This window comes from Mesocricetus auratus, unplaced genomic scaffold, assembly GCF_017639785.1.
Source record: "Mesocricetus auratus isolate SY011 unplaced genomic scaffold, BCM_Maur_2.0 Super-Scaffold_100018, whole genome shotgun sequence".
Lineage (NCBI taxonomy): Eukaryota > Metazoa > Chordata > Mammalia > Rodentia > Cricetidae > Mesocricetus > Mesocricetus auratus.
Genome location: NW_024429199.1, coordinates 10,842,539 through 10,860,228, shown reverse-complemented (window position 1 = coordinate 10,860,228; position 17,690 = coordinate 10,842,539). Strand labels below are relative to the sequence as shown.

The 17,690-nt window shown below is 40.9% G+C and overlaps 1 protein-coding gene across 12 annotated transcripts in view; it reads left to right on the top strand.

Annotated features, from left to right (window-relative positions):
* Positions 1 to 17,690, top strand: part of Fam184a (family with sequence similarity 184 member A) — a 110,093-nt gene that overhangs the window by 76,894 nt on the left and 15,509 nt on the right. For all 12 annotated transcript variants that reach the window (XR_005869423.1, XM_040728115.1, XM_021229086.2 and 9 more), the window contains 3 exons: positions 5,236 to 5,448; positions 10,054 to 10,207; positions 13,883 to 14,010. Coding sequence is in view for 11 of the 12 variants with exons in the window: in XM_040728115.1 (XP_040584049.1) it covers positions 5,236 to 5,448; positions 10,054 to 10,207; positions 13,883 to 14,010 (495 nt within the window). In the remaining variant the exon portion in view is untranslated. The remainder of the gene's footprint in view (positions 1 to 5,235; positions 5,449 to 10,053; positions 10,208 to 13,882; positions 14,011 to 17,690) is intronic.

The window sequence follows — 17,690 nt, the reverse complement described above, 5'->3', positions numbered from 1 at the left end:
CAGAGTGCAACCTGCCAGTGTTTCCCTAGGCAAAGCAAAGTTTGAATCTAGATGTGTACTGTGAAACTTTAATATTTCATTTTCTACTACCTGAGAAACGAAACTTTTGCTTGCTTTTCATGGTCAGTTCTTCTTTAAACATAATAGCAATTGGAAAATAAATGGTTATGATCATCATAATTTTCTTAATATATATGTTCATCTACATTTGATGAACAAGGCTACATTAAGATATTCTTGTTAATAATAAAATCCCATAACATGGAATAAGAATTTTCTTTGATATTTCACTTTTGGGCCTAATAATATCAATCCAGATTTTTTTGACATATTTATTGATTGTATAGAAATAATAACCCAAATGTGATTGTTTTCTAAATAAATCACATTGTACCTTAGAATATTTGTGATGATGTAGCTATTCCCCTTAAAGGTACTAATTAAATAAAACTCAATATCATCATTAAAAGTACATTATCTTAAGTGTCTATTAGTAATTGAATGGGAACAGCTTTGTACATTTTCTAAAAAAAAAAATAGCATCGAATGTTATTACCACAATGAAAACCGCATTGAATTAAACCCCTAACGTGACATCATAGTTGTCATTAGTCACCTTTCACCCTCATCGTCCATAACCAAACTGAAGTGTTAGGATACCTAATAGCCAGACTGCCATTCCTCACCCACCATATGCTGCCTCCACTTCCCAAGTAATATCTCCTTTCTTAGCAGCAATTGGCTTCTGTAGCAGGGAGGAGAGGAGGGCGAGGAAGCTGGGATTGACATGTGAAGCAAGCTTGTGTCTAATTTAAATTTTAAAAAAGAATTGGCTTCTCTATAAGTCATCCTTTAAAAAAATCGAGTGATTACTAATACATCTTATAGATGCTTTCTAGTTTGCTTTAGTTTAAGACTGAGGTGATAACTAGGAATGTATTTTATAATATCTTCAGGAAAATAAGAAGTGCTATGGTGACTCTTAATTGCTAAGTTTAGTTTATGATCGTTCAAAAAATAAACCTGTCTTGGAATTGCTAAACAGAAGTTTTTCAGAGTGACCATAATTTCATGACCTGAAATGTATTCTTTTTTTAAAACGTTTTTAACTGACATATCATTTTATCACCTTCCCTTCTCCCTGTATTCTTTAATAATAGCAAATGATGTCTCCGCACCATCTATCATTGTCCATGAAAATGTATGCAAGTCATTGACATACTAAAGATTACTCTCATTGTACTCTTCGAGGCCGAAGTTAACAGGCTTTAGTGTTGCTTTCAGTACTTGAAAGTGGTGGACTTTATGCCTTACAATTAAGCTGATATTGCTTTCAACAGTTGTAATTATGTATTGGTGGTAAAAATAGCGTCCCCTGTTCTTCAAGATGGTGACATGACTTAATCCCAACAGAATCTGACAGCTCTGCTAACTGACATTGAACAAATCTGAGATAGCAAGGGACAGTGGGACAGCGGGAATGCATTAAAAACACGAGGGAGGTCGTCAGCATGCCTGTGTTTTCTGCCTGTGCCCTTGAGAGCACAGAAAGAAAGATCGGGAGTTCCAGGCCATCACCTAAGATATAGGAGACCCTGTTATAGTAATAACAGTTTTGAACATAAAAAAAAAAGAGTGGGCAGAAAAATCTGTGAGTGTCAGCCCTGCATCTGTAAGTTCAAGACCAGCCTAGGAGATAACGGTAATTAGAAACAAACATGGTGGTTGGCCTGGGCCCAAATATGATGTGCTGAGCAAGAATCTCAGAGCACCAGGAGAGATTCCTATAATATACAGCTAAGTTTGACGGGCACCTGCTGTCTTGCAACAGGCTGTTTCTTGAGGATAGATTATTTGTATACTTTGTGTGATCCTTAATTCTTGTAATAAGACTGAAGGAGGAAAAGGCTCCAGTATCACATAAAAAAAAAACAAGCAAAAACAAAAAAGCTGGTAGGTTAATATAGTGCCTGTGTTGGTACCCTGTCACAGCTGGCACCCTCAATTTGAATTGTTTACTTTTAGAGTTAATGATACAATCTACATATATTTGAATACTACTAAGTTAATAAATGACAAAATTAGTTCCAGTATTTATGTTGAGCAGCTTCAACACACACACAGTAAAGGCCCAGAGCCTTTGTGAAGAGCTCCCCAGTGAGGCGAGATGACATTAAAAAAGAAAAAAGTGTGTTTTAATGTGTTTTTGGTTTTGACATTTCTACAAAATCCTATCTTTAATGCCATATTTTCTAAAGATAGTAAAACTTCTGTGTGGGGGTGGTGCACGCCTTCAATCCCAGCACTTGGGAGGCAGAGGCAGGCGGATCTCTATGAGTTTGAGGCCAGCCTAATCTACAAAGAGAGTTCGAGGACAGCCAGGACTATTAACACAAAGAAACCCTATCTCAAAGAGAGACAGAAACCTATTTTCAAAAAAAAGTATTGCTAAATAGTGGAAGTCAGAGGATGTCAATCGCTTTCAGTACAGTTAAACTTTTTAAATTGTTGCAAGATAGAGGGCATGTTACTTAATTATGCCATACCTATACACAGATTGGTAGTAATTTTTAAAGAAGGATTTTTTTTTGCAAAAAGGTTCTCGTATTTTTTAATGGAATAAAATAGGGCTGGCAAGATGGCTTAGCAGCTAAGATGCCTGGCTATTCTTCTAGAGGATCTGGGTTCAGTTCCCAGCACCCACATGGCAGCTAACAACCCTCTGTAACTCCAGTTACAAGGAACTTCCCTGGCCTCTCCAGCACTACGTCACATAGTACACAGACATAACATGCAGACAGAACACACATAACACATAAAAATGAGTCATTTAAAAAGGTAAAGGGATAAAATGCCCAAAAGTGTAGGACATACAATGACACTAATACCATACACACAGTACTTAATTTGAGTAAGGTATGTAATTCAAAGCAACTGCTATTTCTCATTCACTGTTCAGTGTACCTTTCTAGATATTCTGTACCCTTTATTGATCAAGGTTGTCCTGACATTTAATGCAGACCCTTCCTTGCTTTATTTTGAATTAATGCTGTTTGATATCAATATGTATGTATAAACTGTATTAAACTCATCATTAAATAATAGCTAGAAAATATTAGTTCATATGACACTGCTTTGCTCACGGTCTGTCCCTTTTAATGGTTTGCCATTTTCCTGCTGAACGAAGGCTGATTTACTTAGTGCTGCCCTACTAATATGTTCACCTGCAGTGCTGCATTGCATGCTACGGCTTCTGCATATAATTCACATTACCGCATTGAGCATGAATGCAAAGACTGGAGTTTGTGTGCTTCCAAAGTTAAGAAAACAAAACAAGTGTATTTGACTACTAAATTGCATGGTGTCTTTCCACATATAGAGTCTGTTACTTTCTAGAGTGTAGATTCAAATATTAATCATACATTCTAAGTTGGAGAATAATATTTTGGAGTTCTCTTAAGGTAAAGTATACTGTAAAACATTGAAGCCAAAGAAAGTTTAAACTGCTTATGTTTTAAATGTATGATTATATTACCATGGCAATTCTCTTATTTTAATGTTATTTCCTCATTAGCTTCATCTTTAAATAGTTCAAACATAAATTGGTGTGTAGTCAGATTAATACAATTTGATGCAGTTGTGGTCCAGTTAACCCTGGGGGCCAGTGAGGGGGCAATAATCATTTAAGGCAGGTATCACAACAGAAAAACCTATGCCAGGTTGAGTGAGTGGGTGGTTTCTTACTAACCTAGGCATTTAGAGCAGCAGTTCTTGACCTGTGGATCCAGACCCCCACAGGGGTCACTTATCAGAGAGCCTGCATATCAGATGTTTACATTACAATTCATAACAGTATCAAAATTACAGTTATAAAGTCACATTGGAAATAATTTCATGGTTATTGGTCACCGCAACACGAGCAACTGTATTAAAGGGTCACAGCATTAGGAAGGCTTAGAGGGTACAATCTGGGGCCACCTCCCGCCCCATTGGTACCTTTGGGCAAAGCAAAACTTCATGTATACTCTTGCTGGATGAACACAGGCTGTGCCAGGGCATGGTAAGAAAAATGCTAGTTAGATTTTTAGTTCCCGCTTGGTCAGGTGCCATGGAAGAACTTTGAGAATATCAGTTAAAATTACACATGTGACACACGATGTCCCCACCTGTCGCATATGTATTCTAACAAGTTAATACCAGAGAAACATAAAGCAGTTGCCATGAGGCCTGTCCTGATGCTGAGACTGGTCCTGAGCCTAAGAGAGTAGAGAGATGCCTTTTGTCTCTCAAGCCCTGGCTGGCTGGGCAGAGAACGACTACAATTACAGATCACCCTTCACAGTCCTATTAACTGCTGTTGCCTCTTACGACTTCCCTTTCCCTTCAGGGTTCTCCTTAGTATTTATTAAACCCTGATGTTCCTTGCATAAAATTGTGAGCACTAAGCTATAATCCTATCCCACATCATGGCCTTAGTGGTCACTGTGCCTTTTTCGTTAGGTACGTATGGTGTTTACATCCACAATTTCTGAACTCAGGTGGATTGCCTTAAATTCCAGGCTACTCTGGGCTACAAAGTAATCCCCTGTCACAGAGACTATTGAAAATCTGAGTTCCTGGAGTCAGATTCACGGTACCTCCCTTGGCCCCCACCTCTGTAAAATCTCTGAAATATACCATTGTATAAAAGTAATTGATAAGTTTCAACAGCTAAACTAGCTCCTTGGGGAGTGCGTATCTGACATCTGTGTCAGTTGCATCATTTCTCACCAGGGTGTGGCTATTCCCTTGACAACATGTGCTGACTCTTCTAACTAATCCTGGTTTGTGTCTTGGTAACTTTGCCCCAAACCCTTCTGCGTAGCTCATGGTGCCGCCGAGCTGACTGCAGCCTCCTTTTCCTGCTGTGTTTAGCCTTCCCCGTTTGCCAGAGTGGCTTTCCCCTCTTGTCTTGCTTGGCATCGCTGGTGAGTCCCCAGTCAGTCTTCTTTCTCCTTTGCTTTCCTTGCGACACATGTTAAGTGGCCCGTTCCTGCCACCAGCACAGCAGAGAAAAGTCGTTGCCACATGCACACACCATAGGCACACCCACTAACAACAATGAAGTTTTCAGTTAGCTTTTTGTCTAGACCACGGTTATTCCGTCAGCTCTGTTTGGGCTGCTCCTTCCCTTTGGCCGGGGAGTCTGGGAGGCACACCCTGTGTTTACTCCTTGTCGTGTGTCTCTCTGCACAGATCTCCCTGCTCAAGCAGAACCTGGAGCTGCAGCTCTGCCAGTCGCAGACGTCGCTGCAGCAATTGCAAGCTCAGTTCACACAGGAGCGCCAGCGCCTCACGCAGGAGCTGGAGGAGCTGGAGGAGCAGCACCAGCAGAGACACAAGTCCCTCAAGGAAGCGCATGTCCTCGCCTTCCAAACCATGGAAGAAGAGAAGGAAAAGGAACAAAGGGTGAGGTTCCGGGGAAACACCTTCAAAGGCCGTCCAAGAGCTTCATGGTACCTTTAGATTCTTCTTTGTAGTGGCCTGGGACCCGTATGCAGCAAGTGTGGGCCTAGCGTTTGAAGATGAAGTAGAAAGCCCAGCCTTCAGATTCCTAAGAATCCAGGTTTTCCTTCTTTTTCTCTTCTCTCTTTCATTTTTCTTTAAAATGTTATTTATTGTGTTACTGAATTGTTCTCCAGGACATGACTTCCTGTAGGAGTCACCGCGCTTAAGCACACACTAATTGTACATCATAGCAGACAAAGAGTGGCGCTACCATCTGTCTGTTTACCGTAACACCAAGCTGAGCCCATCTTTGGCTCCCTAACAGTTGTGGTATAAATTCAGCCACTGTTCTAGCCATAGTGTATTATCGTAATAGTCTTTCATCAGAATTTTTGAGACTCTGAGTCTCATGTAACCATGCTAGCCTTGAACTCACTTTGTACCCAGGCTGACTTTGAACTCCTGATCTTCCTGACCCAGCCTCCTCAGTGCTAGGATTACAAATGTATGTCACCACACTCAGACTTTTATCAAATGCTAAATTTATTTTCACCCTGGGCCCACAAAAAGAGAAATGGACCCGAGAGATATATAGCTTTGTTTTTGTTTTTTGTTTTGTTTTTTTCTCTTGGTTTTTCCACTTACATTCTTTCATCTTGTACCAAAAAAAAATTCATGGTAAAATGAAATTGAAATAGTTTAAATTATAATTTCCTTGTAATATAACCCCACAGCTTATATGAAAAATTATAACTACAATAACTTAAAATGGGTGGAAATCAAATGAATATATTACTGGATTATTATCATAGTCTTTACCTTTTACGTTGTGTGTGAGCACACATACACGTGCAGAGACCAGATGTTGATGCCAGGTGTCCCCCTTTCTTTCTCTTCTGCTTGTTTGGTTTTTATTGTAAGGAGACAGGGCCCTTCATTGTGCCGGGAGCTCACTGGTTAACTAAAGTGGCCAGATGTGCACTGGCCTGCCTGTCTTCTTACGTGGATGCTGGGGATCGGAACTCAGGTCCAGAGCAAGGGACATGGCTCAGTGGGTAAAACATTTGCCATTCCCCTACAAGGACCAGAGTTCAGAGCCTCAGAAGTCATGTACAGTCGTGCACAATAGTTTGCATCTATAATCCCAGCGTTTTCATGGTGGGTAGTTACAGGAGAAACCCCAGAAGCTCATAGGCCACCTAGCCTGCTATCTGTGGAAAACAACAAGAAACTGCCTCAAACAAGATGGATGACAAGGAGCAACACCCTGAGTTGTCTTCTAACCAACACGCATGCACACACACACATAGACATGCGCACACACACACACACACACACACACACACAGAGTGTATATCTTCAGTCACACACGTTTATAGTCAAGCACATGCACAAAGAAAGAAAACAAACAAACTTAGGTTCTTGTGCTTGCATAACAAAAAATTTTGCTCACTAGTCCCCACATTATTTTATTCTCTGCTGGGATCTCCAGGTATCTACTTCTTTATTTTGTCAGGGAGTGGTGTGTGTGTGTGTGTGTGTGTGTATGTGTGTATGTTTCATGTGGGTGTGTGCATGTGCGCATGAAGCAGGGGTTGGTGTCAACTGTTTTCCTCTGTTTCTCTACACACATTTTTCCCCTTAGAATGAGTCTTTCTATACTTGGAGCTTATCCATTCAGATAGGCTGGCTGGCCAGTGAGTTCCCAGAATACCTCTGTCCCTATGGTCTTCCATCCTATGGTTACAGACACTCGCTGCTACCCCTGGCTTTTTACATGGGTTCTAGAGATCCAAGTTTTTGTTATCATTCTTGAGCCAGTTGCCTTGTCTGAGATATTTCCACAGCACCCATTGTTCAGTTGTAAACCACTAGTGTGACACAATTTGAATGTGATTCATTTTTGTTTAGCTCATTTCTTAGCGATGTATTTTTCACCTTCTTCCTATGATCTCAGTATAACAAAAGTTTTGTAGAAGAACCCAGTCATACTGTCATTTTCATCATAATACAGATTACCTATAAAGGCTATTTATTAATTTTTCATTCAGGTGCAAGCACTAGTTTAAGTAATGGTATAAATAAATGAAGGTTGAATTCAACAGTGATTATAGCTTTTCAACCTGTTTTGTGTCTTGACCATTGTTAACCTTAGTGTTAACAATGTATAATGTATAAGTAAAATGTTTTCTTTGTATACAAAAATAAATGAATTATTTAGAAAAATCTTATGCTTTAAAAAACAAAGAAACACTTACTTACATAGTAAGTTGTAATCTATAAATCATGTCCAGAAATCCAAGGAGGTCTCTTTGGTTAAGAATTAGGCCTGATAGACTGAGCAAGGTGCTACATTCCTGTAATCCCTGCACCCAGAATGTGGAGACAGGAGGATCAGGGTCATCCTTTGCTACATAGCATGTTTGATTTTTAAAATCATTTAACTTTAATCTTCAAAAGGAATCAGAACTTGAAATGTTTCTGTGTTGCATTAAGTAACTCAACTATCTAGCTGTAGGTTCTGTGTCAACGAAACAATCTTTATTTTACCCATAATGGAAGACACTCATGCTCCGTTTCTGAAAAGCGTTTCTCAGATGGTGATAAGCAAACAAATACTAAACTTTAAAACACCACTTCTCTGGTAAAGAAATGTGTAGCGAGTGTTTTTCTGTCCCACCAACCAGCTCCCAAGAAACAGTCCTGGCTGTCCTGGAACTCACTCTGTAGATCAGGTTGACCTCGAACTCAAGAGAGATCTGCCTGCCTCTGCTTCCCAAGTGCTGGGATTAAAGGTGTGCACCACCACCACCCAGACCTAACTAGTTCTTATAACTTAAATTAACCCATACCTTTTAATCTTTGTTCTTTTACATGGCTCGGTTACCTTTATGCTATACTGCCCATCCTGCTTCCTCTCCTGTCCAGCATCTCTGCTTTCTTCTTCCCAGAGTTCTCTCTCCATCCTGAAACCCCACCTATACCCCCTGCCTAGCTATTGGCCACTCAGCTCCTTATTGAACCAATCACAGTGACATATCTTCACACGGGATAAAGGAATAGTCCACAACTGAGTTATAGTACTCAGTCTCACAAATGCTTCATTTTAGAAATTACAGTAAAACAAAGCAACAAAAGTTCTGTTTCACTCAGCTAATCTCTCCCCTGTAAGGACCTGGGTGATGTGTTTCCACTCAACCACTTGTAGACTGTTACATCCATAAAACCTTTCAAGCAACTTATCACATGTAATCTGGAATAGTCGCTTTTATGTCAGAATACTTGACAGAAGGTTGTGTTAGCTTTTCCTTAAAGAGATATGAACAAATGTCTCCTCACTCCAGGTAGGAAGACCCACAGCAGACCAAAGCAGCAAGTCTAGCTTGATGAACCAATGAGATTAATTGGGATTACTTATAGGGGCGCATACCACTAAAGAAAAACGCTTCATACCCTCGCTCCAGCAGCCTTTAAACATCAGGGAGGGATCTTGTGGGCCCAGGGAGCTCTTCTGTCTCCATAGGAGAATGCTCGCAGACTCAGCTCTGAAGGTCTCCTGCAGGCCAGCCCAGCTGCTCTGACTTCAAGACCATGGCCATGCCATGCCCAGAGGGAAGTGCTCCATGGCACAGGGAAACTCAAGGGAGAAAACATTTCCTTTGGCACAGAGTTTCATAGTGATGGGAGCTCCGTACATCACCACAGTCCATGAAGCCCCAACCAGAGAAAGCCCTAACCAGGCCTAAGCCACAGTGTCCAAAGTCTTGTCAGTAGTGACTTTCTACTTCCAGGTAGTCCACTTCCTAAGTGATCATAGAGCTCCTCCAAAGACACCACCAGCCGGGGAGCAGGTGATCGACACATTAGTGTAGAGGAGACATTTCAGGGACAGACAGAAACTCTTCTATCCACTTACCCTCAGAGAATTGCTTCTTCACACAAATAACTTATAGAAAATAGCTGTAAAAGATTCTATCGGAGAGGACTAGAGAGATGGCTCAGTGGTTAAGAGTACTGGCTGCACTTCCAGAGGACCCAGGTTCAATTCCCAGCACCAACATGGCACTTTACCAGTTTGTTAATTCCAGATCCAGGACTTTGATACTTTCACACATACACACGTGCTGGCAAAACACCTATGCATATAAAATAAGTTTTCCCAATGCCCCCACTGTGCTTATGCAAGCCTAACAAGGAACCGACTTTGTGTTATTTTCTTAGTGACAACCCCCTCCTTTCCTTTCCAGACACACAGGTTCTTTCCCTTAGTTTTCAGTAATTGTATCCTTAGCAACTTTAGAAAATGACTTCATTTGGAAACTGCCTGAAGCTAAAAGTCTGTATTTCCAAATTCAACAAAAATGTGGTAAGCCAAACTGGTTTTATAATTGGTTATTTTCTACTGATTGCCCCAATGAATTTGTTTTCCAGTTACACTTACTTTATATCTGATTTCGATGGGAATGAACTACGGCAGCCGAGTCTTCTTAAACACTGGGCTCCCAGGCCGCTTTCTATTTTGTTTCCCGTGGTCTAGTGTAGTGACTTGATTTGCTTCTCACCCAGGCTCTGGAGAATCACTTGCAGCAGAAACATTCAGCAGAGCTGCAGTCACTGAAAGACGCGCACCGAGAGTCCATGGAGGGCTTCCGCGTGGAGATGGAGCAGGAACTTCAGACACTCCGCTTTGAATTAGAAGACGAAGGAAAAGCTATGCTTGGTATTGTGGGAAGGACTATAATCTTGTCCTACTTATTTGTACATTTCTCCATTGTAAACATCAACGGAAAGCATCGAGTTGTGTATTTAAATTTTGGAACATCAAGATGATGTTTCTGTGTGAAGAGGCAAGGAAGGAAGACTAGGATGGTGTCAGCTCCCTCTGTACTCTGAGAAAGCAGTGTTCATAACTGATTTGTCAGTCTCATGGACCTGAATGGAGGCAGAACACTTAGGGATCCCAGAAACCAGTCACTGACCAGTAGCCCCCACGCACCAACACATGCACTCCCACACATATACCAATGCGAGCATCCACATATGCATCCAACATCTACCCTTGCACATGCCCCCAAACATGCATCCACACGTGTACTCATACGTGTGTACCCATGTAATCACCTCACACATGTATCCCACACATATACCAATGCATGCATCCACACATGCACCCAAACATGCATCCACACATGTACTCATACGTGTGTACCCATGTAATCACCTCACACATGTATCCCACACATATACCAATGCATGCATCGACACATGCACCCAAACATGCATCCACACGTGTACTCATACCTGTGCAGCCATGTAATCACCTCACACATGTACTCCCACACATACACCAATGCATGCATCCACACATGCACCCAACATGCATCCACACGTGTATTCATACCTGTGCAGCCATGTAATCACCTCACACATGTACTCCCACACATACACCAATGCGTGCATCCACACATGCACCCAAACATGTACCCACATATGAACTTATATTCATGCACCAATGCAATCACTGCCACACATGCAACCTCACGCATATCCACTCACACACTCACATGTGCAACCCCGCACATAGCTCATGGCTTGGACTTTACAATCATGTGTTTCTACTTCAGGATTTTGTTTTGGTGAGAAAGGGAAAAAGACCTTTTTATTGAAGTCTTTTTCATATGGGATTCTTCCCTATGAGATGGATCTTTATAAAATGAGATAAAGTTTAGAAGAAAAAGTTGGATGTGTTTTTAAATTTTTATTTATGATTTTGTTTTTTGATGTTATTGGATAACTCATTTCTTCCATCTCATTTTCCCTGTTTGGTTTAATTTTAAATTTTCCTGGCATTTTTTTTTTCCTGTGTGTTTGATATAATCCAGTGAGCGCTCCTTCCAGATGGGACTTGGAACAAAGAGGACTAGCAGGGTGTGAGTGATTATCTGGAGCTCAAAGGGGAACCATGCGTCCTGTCTATCACCCATGGGACTGGTGCTGAAGTCCTAGGCCATGCTGTTACAGCTCTCACTACTTCTTGAGAAGCTGTTGTGACATCTAGCTTGAAAGTCACAGCAATCCTGAATATTTATGAAAGATTTGTGAAACATCAAATTGTATGCTGGAGGCTGTACTGTGCGACTTCATTAAGAATGAGCTGTTGGTCTGTCTTTGCATGGAACTCAGAGCTAACACAAGAGGTGGCCTTTGTAGAATTATGGCCATAGAGAATGTGATGCTGTTTGCACAGCTGTGTGAGGTGAGGTTGAAGGAGTTGAGTGTTGGAACTATTCCTATTCCTCTGAGATGTGATTTAACTACCATCAGGTTGAAAAATAATGTTGAGAACCTCTAAAGAGTTTTCTTTTTAAGATAATCATTTCTGTAGAAATTGCCTTTTTCACTCATTATAATTCTCTGGCGTCACCCTGGTTGTTGTGATCATCTCTAGTTTGTTCGTATTCTTTTCTTTCTAGTCATAGTGATGCACCACCGTGTCCCTGTCTGTCCTTCAGCCATTGAAGGTGACTTGGGATTTATTTTGCTGTTGCATGTATGCGCACAAACATCACGTGTATGCTGTCTGTGTAAATACAAGGTTTTGGTTATGTGGAATAAAGGCCAGGAGAATAGTTTCTAGGTCATGTGGTGATTATGTATTTAGTTAGTTTTTAAAGGCCCTGCCAGAATGTTCATCAGAATGTCTCTGCCATTTTTCAGTCCTCTAGCATTGTATCAGTAACCATTTCCCTCACATCTCACCACTATTTGATATTGTGACTATATGTCATAGTATCTCATTGTGGTTTTATTCTTCATTTCCCTAGTGGATAGAGATGTTGAATACTTTTCGTGTTCTCATCAGCTTCATGTCTTCTCTTTTGGTTGAGTTTATCATTGTTACTGTTGAATTTTAAGTATTCTATTTATATGTCCTAGTTACGAGTCTTTCTCAGGATCCTTCAGGTCTGTTTACTCTATCACTCCCATGAACATACTGTCCCTGAGGCCACCACCAACTTTTGAACTATTGTCACTGTCTGGATCTCACCTTATTTTTTCTGTGTGCTCATCTGGCCACTTTGGCCTTCTGGGGTCATTCTGCACTTGTTTGCATGTTACTGTATACTGTCACTGTACCGATTTTCTTATCTGTACCCTTTAGTGAAGTTCTCTGTGAAGGCCTCAACAGGAGCCTAAGTTGGCCAACTACAAGCAAGGGCAGCATTCTTTTACTAGATCTCATGTTTAGCTTTAAAACCCACAATTTGCATTTTACTCATCTACATCTCTATATTAACACTTAAAAATGTTCAAGTAACGCTCATGTTTAAGGAAATAACATGGGTTGGCTCTGAGTTCTGTTAGGAACACAGCCACTCACATCACAATTTGAGGACCATGGACCTAGGGTTTAAAGTAAAATCCCCGCAGGTTCCATTTCCTTCATGATACCGTGTACCCTGTGACCTCCTGCCACACAGACTTCACAGCTTGCTGGACAGGCCACATTCTGGCTTCTTTTGCATGTTCTGCCTTAGTGATAAAAGCACCTCCTTCTCTACTTAGAAGCCCCAGTTCAGTCCCGCTGAATTGCAGGCAGTCACTATAACAGTCTCTCTGTGACCGATCCCGAATCACTGACTCTCAGAAAGTGGGAGACTTTCACCACTGTGTTCTCATTGTACTTATGGGAACCTCTGATGTGCCAGTTAGTTACCCGAAGTAATGCCTTCACCTCTGGATTGTGAAGTTATAAAGAAAAGGTCACATTTTATTCTCTCTTAGGATACTATTGTCATCCAATAAATGTTGTGTGCTGTATGAAATAATTAATTCCAGGGCCAGGCATAACGCATAGGAAATGAAGATTTCTGCCCAGTTGCAGAGTGAGTTCCAAACCAGCCTTGCTTACCTGAGACCCTGTCTCAATAAATAAATAAATCGATAAATAAATAAATAAATAGAATTGAAAGTCAATTCCAAACTCTACTGAATGTGATGTCTGACCTCCAGGTAATTCAGAGTGTTTTTCAGCCAGTACTTCTGGGGATGTTGTAAAATAATTCCTACTGGGAGGAAAATTGCCTCTTAAACATTTATAAAGGTACAACTTTATTATTTTAATAATATAAAACAACCGAAGTATTTCATCTCCACTACCACTTTATCTTCCAACTGAATTCACAAAAACCCACTTTTGTCATTTAAGTTCTTGACATTTTTCATGCCATCATCAAAGCTAAGTAGATATTTCAAATCCACATTTGATAATCTATTTTATGCATATTTTTGAATATCCTAATTTTAAAAGTTATATTCTGGATCTTTTATGGTTTTTTTCCTAAGATAGTGGTAGGATTTTGAAATTTTCTAACCCTTTTCCTTTGCATGCCAGCTTCCTTGCGATCTGAGCTAAACCACCAACATGCAGCTTCGATTGATTTATTACGACATAATCACCATCAAGAACTGGCAGCCGCTAAAATGGAACTAGAGCGAAGCATAGATATCAGCCGAAGGCAGGTCAGTGCGAACACACCTCACTGATCCCTTAAATTTGGGTCCACTGGGCCCTCCCTCTAAGAGAGGTACTTTGTAATAAGTGCTAATTCCATTAGCTATTATCAACATGGTGAAAGTTTCCTTCTTCACGGCAAAGGAGCAACCTTCTTTTTTTTTTTTTTTTTTTTTTTTTTTTTTTTTTGGTTTGACGAGACAGGGTTTCTCTGTTTTGGAGGCTGTCGGTCCAGCCTGGCCTTGAACTCACAGAGATCCGCCTGCCTCTGCCTCCCAAGTGCTGGGATTAAAGGCGTGCGCCACCAACGCCCGGCTAGGAGCAACCTTCTTTTGTATGCCAGCCATAAATTACATTTTGTTTTATGACCTTTTGACTGAATATTTTGCATTTTGTTTAAATGTTAGGAAAATAAGCAATAAAATGTGAAAAAAAATATAAAGAGTAAAGCCATCTCTATTCAATAGGACTATCCACGTCAATACAATGTTCTATGTCTGGGAGGTCCATTGTGGTAGTTGGTTGTCTAGTACAACCAAGGAACTACATATTCATTTTTATATATTTTAACTTAAACAGTCACGTTGTATGACATACTACACAGAAAGAGTAGACCCTCAAAAAGAAGAAAGATAACTCATACTCCCAAAGTATTAATTAACCACTACGGGTTATACTTTTTAGACTTTGCTCTTTGGCCCAGTGTCCTTTTTTTAATTTGATAATCTGTGATTGTAATGATATATGTGTATGGAAGGATGCAGCAGTTGGCACTGCAGAGAAAGATTCTGTTTTTACATTTAAAAGTTTTACTTTGTGGGTTTTCCATGTTAACAAATTAGCCTGGATTTGCTCTTCATTGCTATGATAAATGGACCTCCTTGTAACCATAGAGGGAAGTTACTCTTCAACTATGTGGACAGTAAAGTTGACAATGTCTACAGAATGTGTAAAAACATTGGCTTATAGGGAAGTCTTTCTAGACAAAAAGCTATCAGGACAGCAGTGAAAGCAGTCAAAGGCTGCCTTTCCAAAGAATGGAATGTGAGTGTTGGGTGGGAGGGGGGATCCCTAGATGAAAATCCTTTTGGTATTAAAGGACAGTGGTACAAGCAGTTTACTACAAGATCTATACAACTTACGAAGAGACCTGTGTTCTACTCCAGACTCTGCCACTGATCATAAATTAAATGACAATCTTGCCAAAAGCAATCTACAGATTCAACGCAATCCCCATCAAAATACTGGCACAATTCTTCACACACTGTGAAAGAGCAATAATCAACTTTATATGGAAAAAGAAAAGACCCAGGGTAGCCCTGTACAATAAAGGAACTTCCGGAGGCATCACCATCCGTGACTTCAAGCTCTATTATACAGCTGTAGTCCTGGAAACAGCTTGGTATTGTCACAAAAATAGACAGGTAGACCAATGGAATCAAATTGAAAACCCTGATTTTAACTCACACACCTATGAACACTTGATTTTTGATAAAGAAGCTAAAATTATACAATGGAAAAAAGAAAGCATCTTTAACAAATGGTGCTGGCATAACTGGATTCTGGAATGGAGAAGACTGCAGACACATCTATATCGCCATGCACAAAACTTAAGTCCAAATGGATCAAAGACCTCAACATAAATCCAGCCACACTGAAGAAAAAGTGGGAAGTACTCTTGAACGAACTGGTACAAGAGACCGCTTCCTGAACATAACACCAGTAGGAAAGACACTGACTTCGACAGTTAACCAATGGGACCTTCTGAAACTAAGAAGTTTCTGTAAGGCAAAGGACACAGTCAACAAGGCATAAAGGCAGCCCACAGAATGGGAAAACAATATTCACTAACCCCATATCTGACAGAGGGCTGATTTCCAAAATTTACAAAGAACTCAAGAAGCAATTGTCCAAAACACCAAAGGATCCAATAAAAAAGTGGGGGACTGAACTAAATAGAGAATTTTCAATAGAGGAGTCTAAAATGGCGAGAGACACTTGAGAAAGTCCTCAACATCCTTAGCCATTAAGGAAATGCAAATCAAAACAACTCTGAGATACCATCTCGCTCCTGTCAGAATGGCTAAAATAAAAAACACCGATGATAATTTATGCTGGAGAGGATGTGGAGAAAGGGGAACACTCCTCCACTGCTGGTGGGAGTGCCAGCTCATACAGCCACTTTGGAAATCAATATGGAGATTCCTCAGGAAAATGGGAATCAGTCTACCACAAGACCCAGCAATATGCCCACTCTTAGGCATATACCCAAAAGATGCCCATTCACACAACAAGGATGTCTGTTCCAGTATGTTCATAGCAGCATTATTTGTAATAGCCAGAACCTGGAAGTAACCTAGATGTCCCTCAACTGAAGAGTGGATGGAGAAAATATGGTACATCTACACAATGGAGTACTATTCAGCAGAAAAAAATGGAATCTTGAAATTTGCAGGCAAATGAACAGCACTAGAAGAAACCATCCTGAGTGAGGTAACCGAGTCACAAAAAGACAAACATGGTATGTACTCATTCATATGTGGATTTTAGACGTGTAACAAGGGAGTGCCAGCCTACAATCCCACTGCCAGAGAGTCTGGGAAACAGGAAAGAACCTAAGAGAGATATGCATGGTACCCCAGAGAAGGGGAATGAGGCAAGATTTCCTGAACAGATTGGAAGCGTGTTGTGGGGGAGTGGGAGCTGGGAAAAATAGAGGGGTAGAAGAGGAGGTCAGGGGGCAGCAAGAAAGTTAAGTTGGGGAAAAACAGGGGAGAACAGAATGAGAAATACCATAATAGAGGGAGTCATTATAGGTTTGAGGAGACATCTGGCACCAGTGAGATCTCTAGTGATCTATAAGGATGACACCAACTGGCAAACTAAGCAATAGGGGAGAGTCTATCTTAAATGCCCATCCCTGATAGTGAGTTTGACGACTACCTTATATGCCATCCTAGAACCTTCATCCAGTGACTGGTGGAAGCCGAGGCAGACACCCACAGCTAAACACTGAACTGAACTCCTGGAACCTAGTGACATAGATGGAGGAGTGATGAGCAAAGGGCTAAAGAATCGGCTGGTGAAACCAGCAGAAACAGCTGACCTGAACAAGGGGGAGATCTTGGATCCCAGACCAACAGCTGGGAAGCCAGCATGGAACTGATCCAGATTCCCTGAATGTGGGTGTCAGTGAAGAGGCCTGGATAATCTATGGGACCCTGGGCAGTGGATCAGTGTTTATCCCTGGCATATAAATGGACTTTCAGTGTCCATACCACAAAGAGGGATGCTCTTTCAGCCTGGACTCTTGGGGTCCAGCATAGGCCCTGCCCTGAAGGAAATGACATAATCTGGATATCCCCTATGGGGAAGGGAGTAGGGATAGGGTGGGAGGCTGGGGGGGTGGACAGTAGGTGGGCAAGGGAGGTGGGGAGGGAGAGGAAGCTGGGATTGACATGTGAAGAAAGCTTGTTTCTAATTTTAAAAAGTAATAAAAAAGGTAAAAAAATAAATTATCTTTGAGAAAAATTAGAGTATATGTTGTTGTTTTTTACTCTCAGGGCATACCACCCAGTCCCCAAACAAATCACACACAGAGACTTATTCTTATCAATGCCCAGCCTTAGCTTGGCTTATTTCTAGCCAGCTTTTCTTAACTTATTATCCCATCTATCTTTTGCCTCTA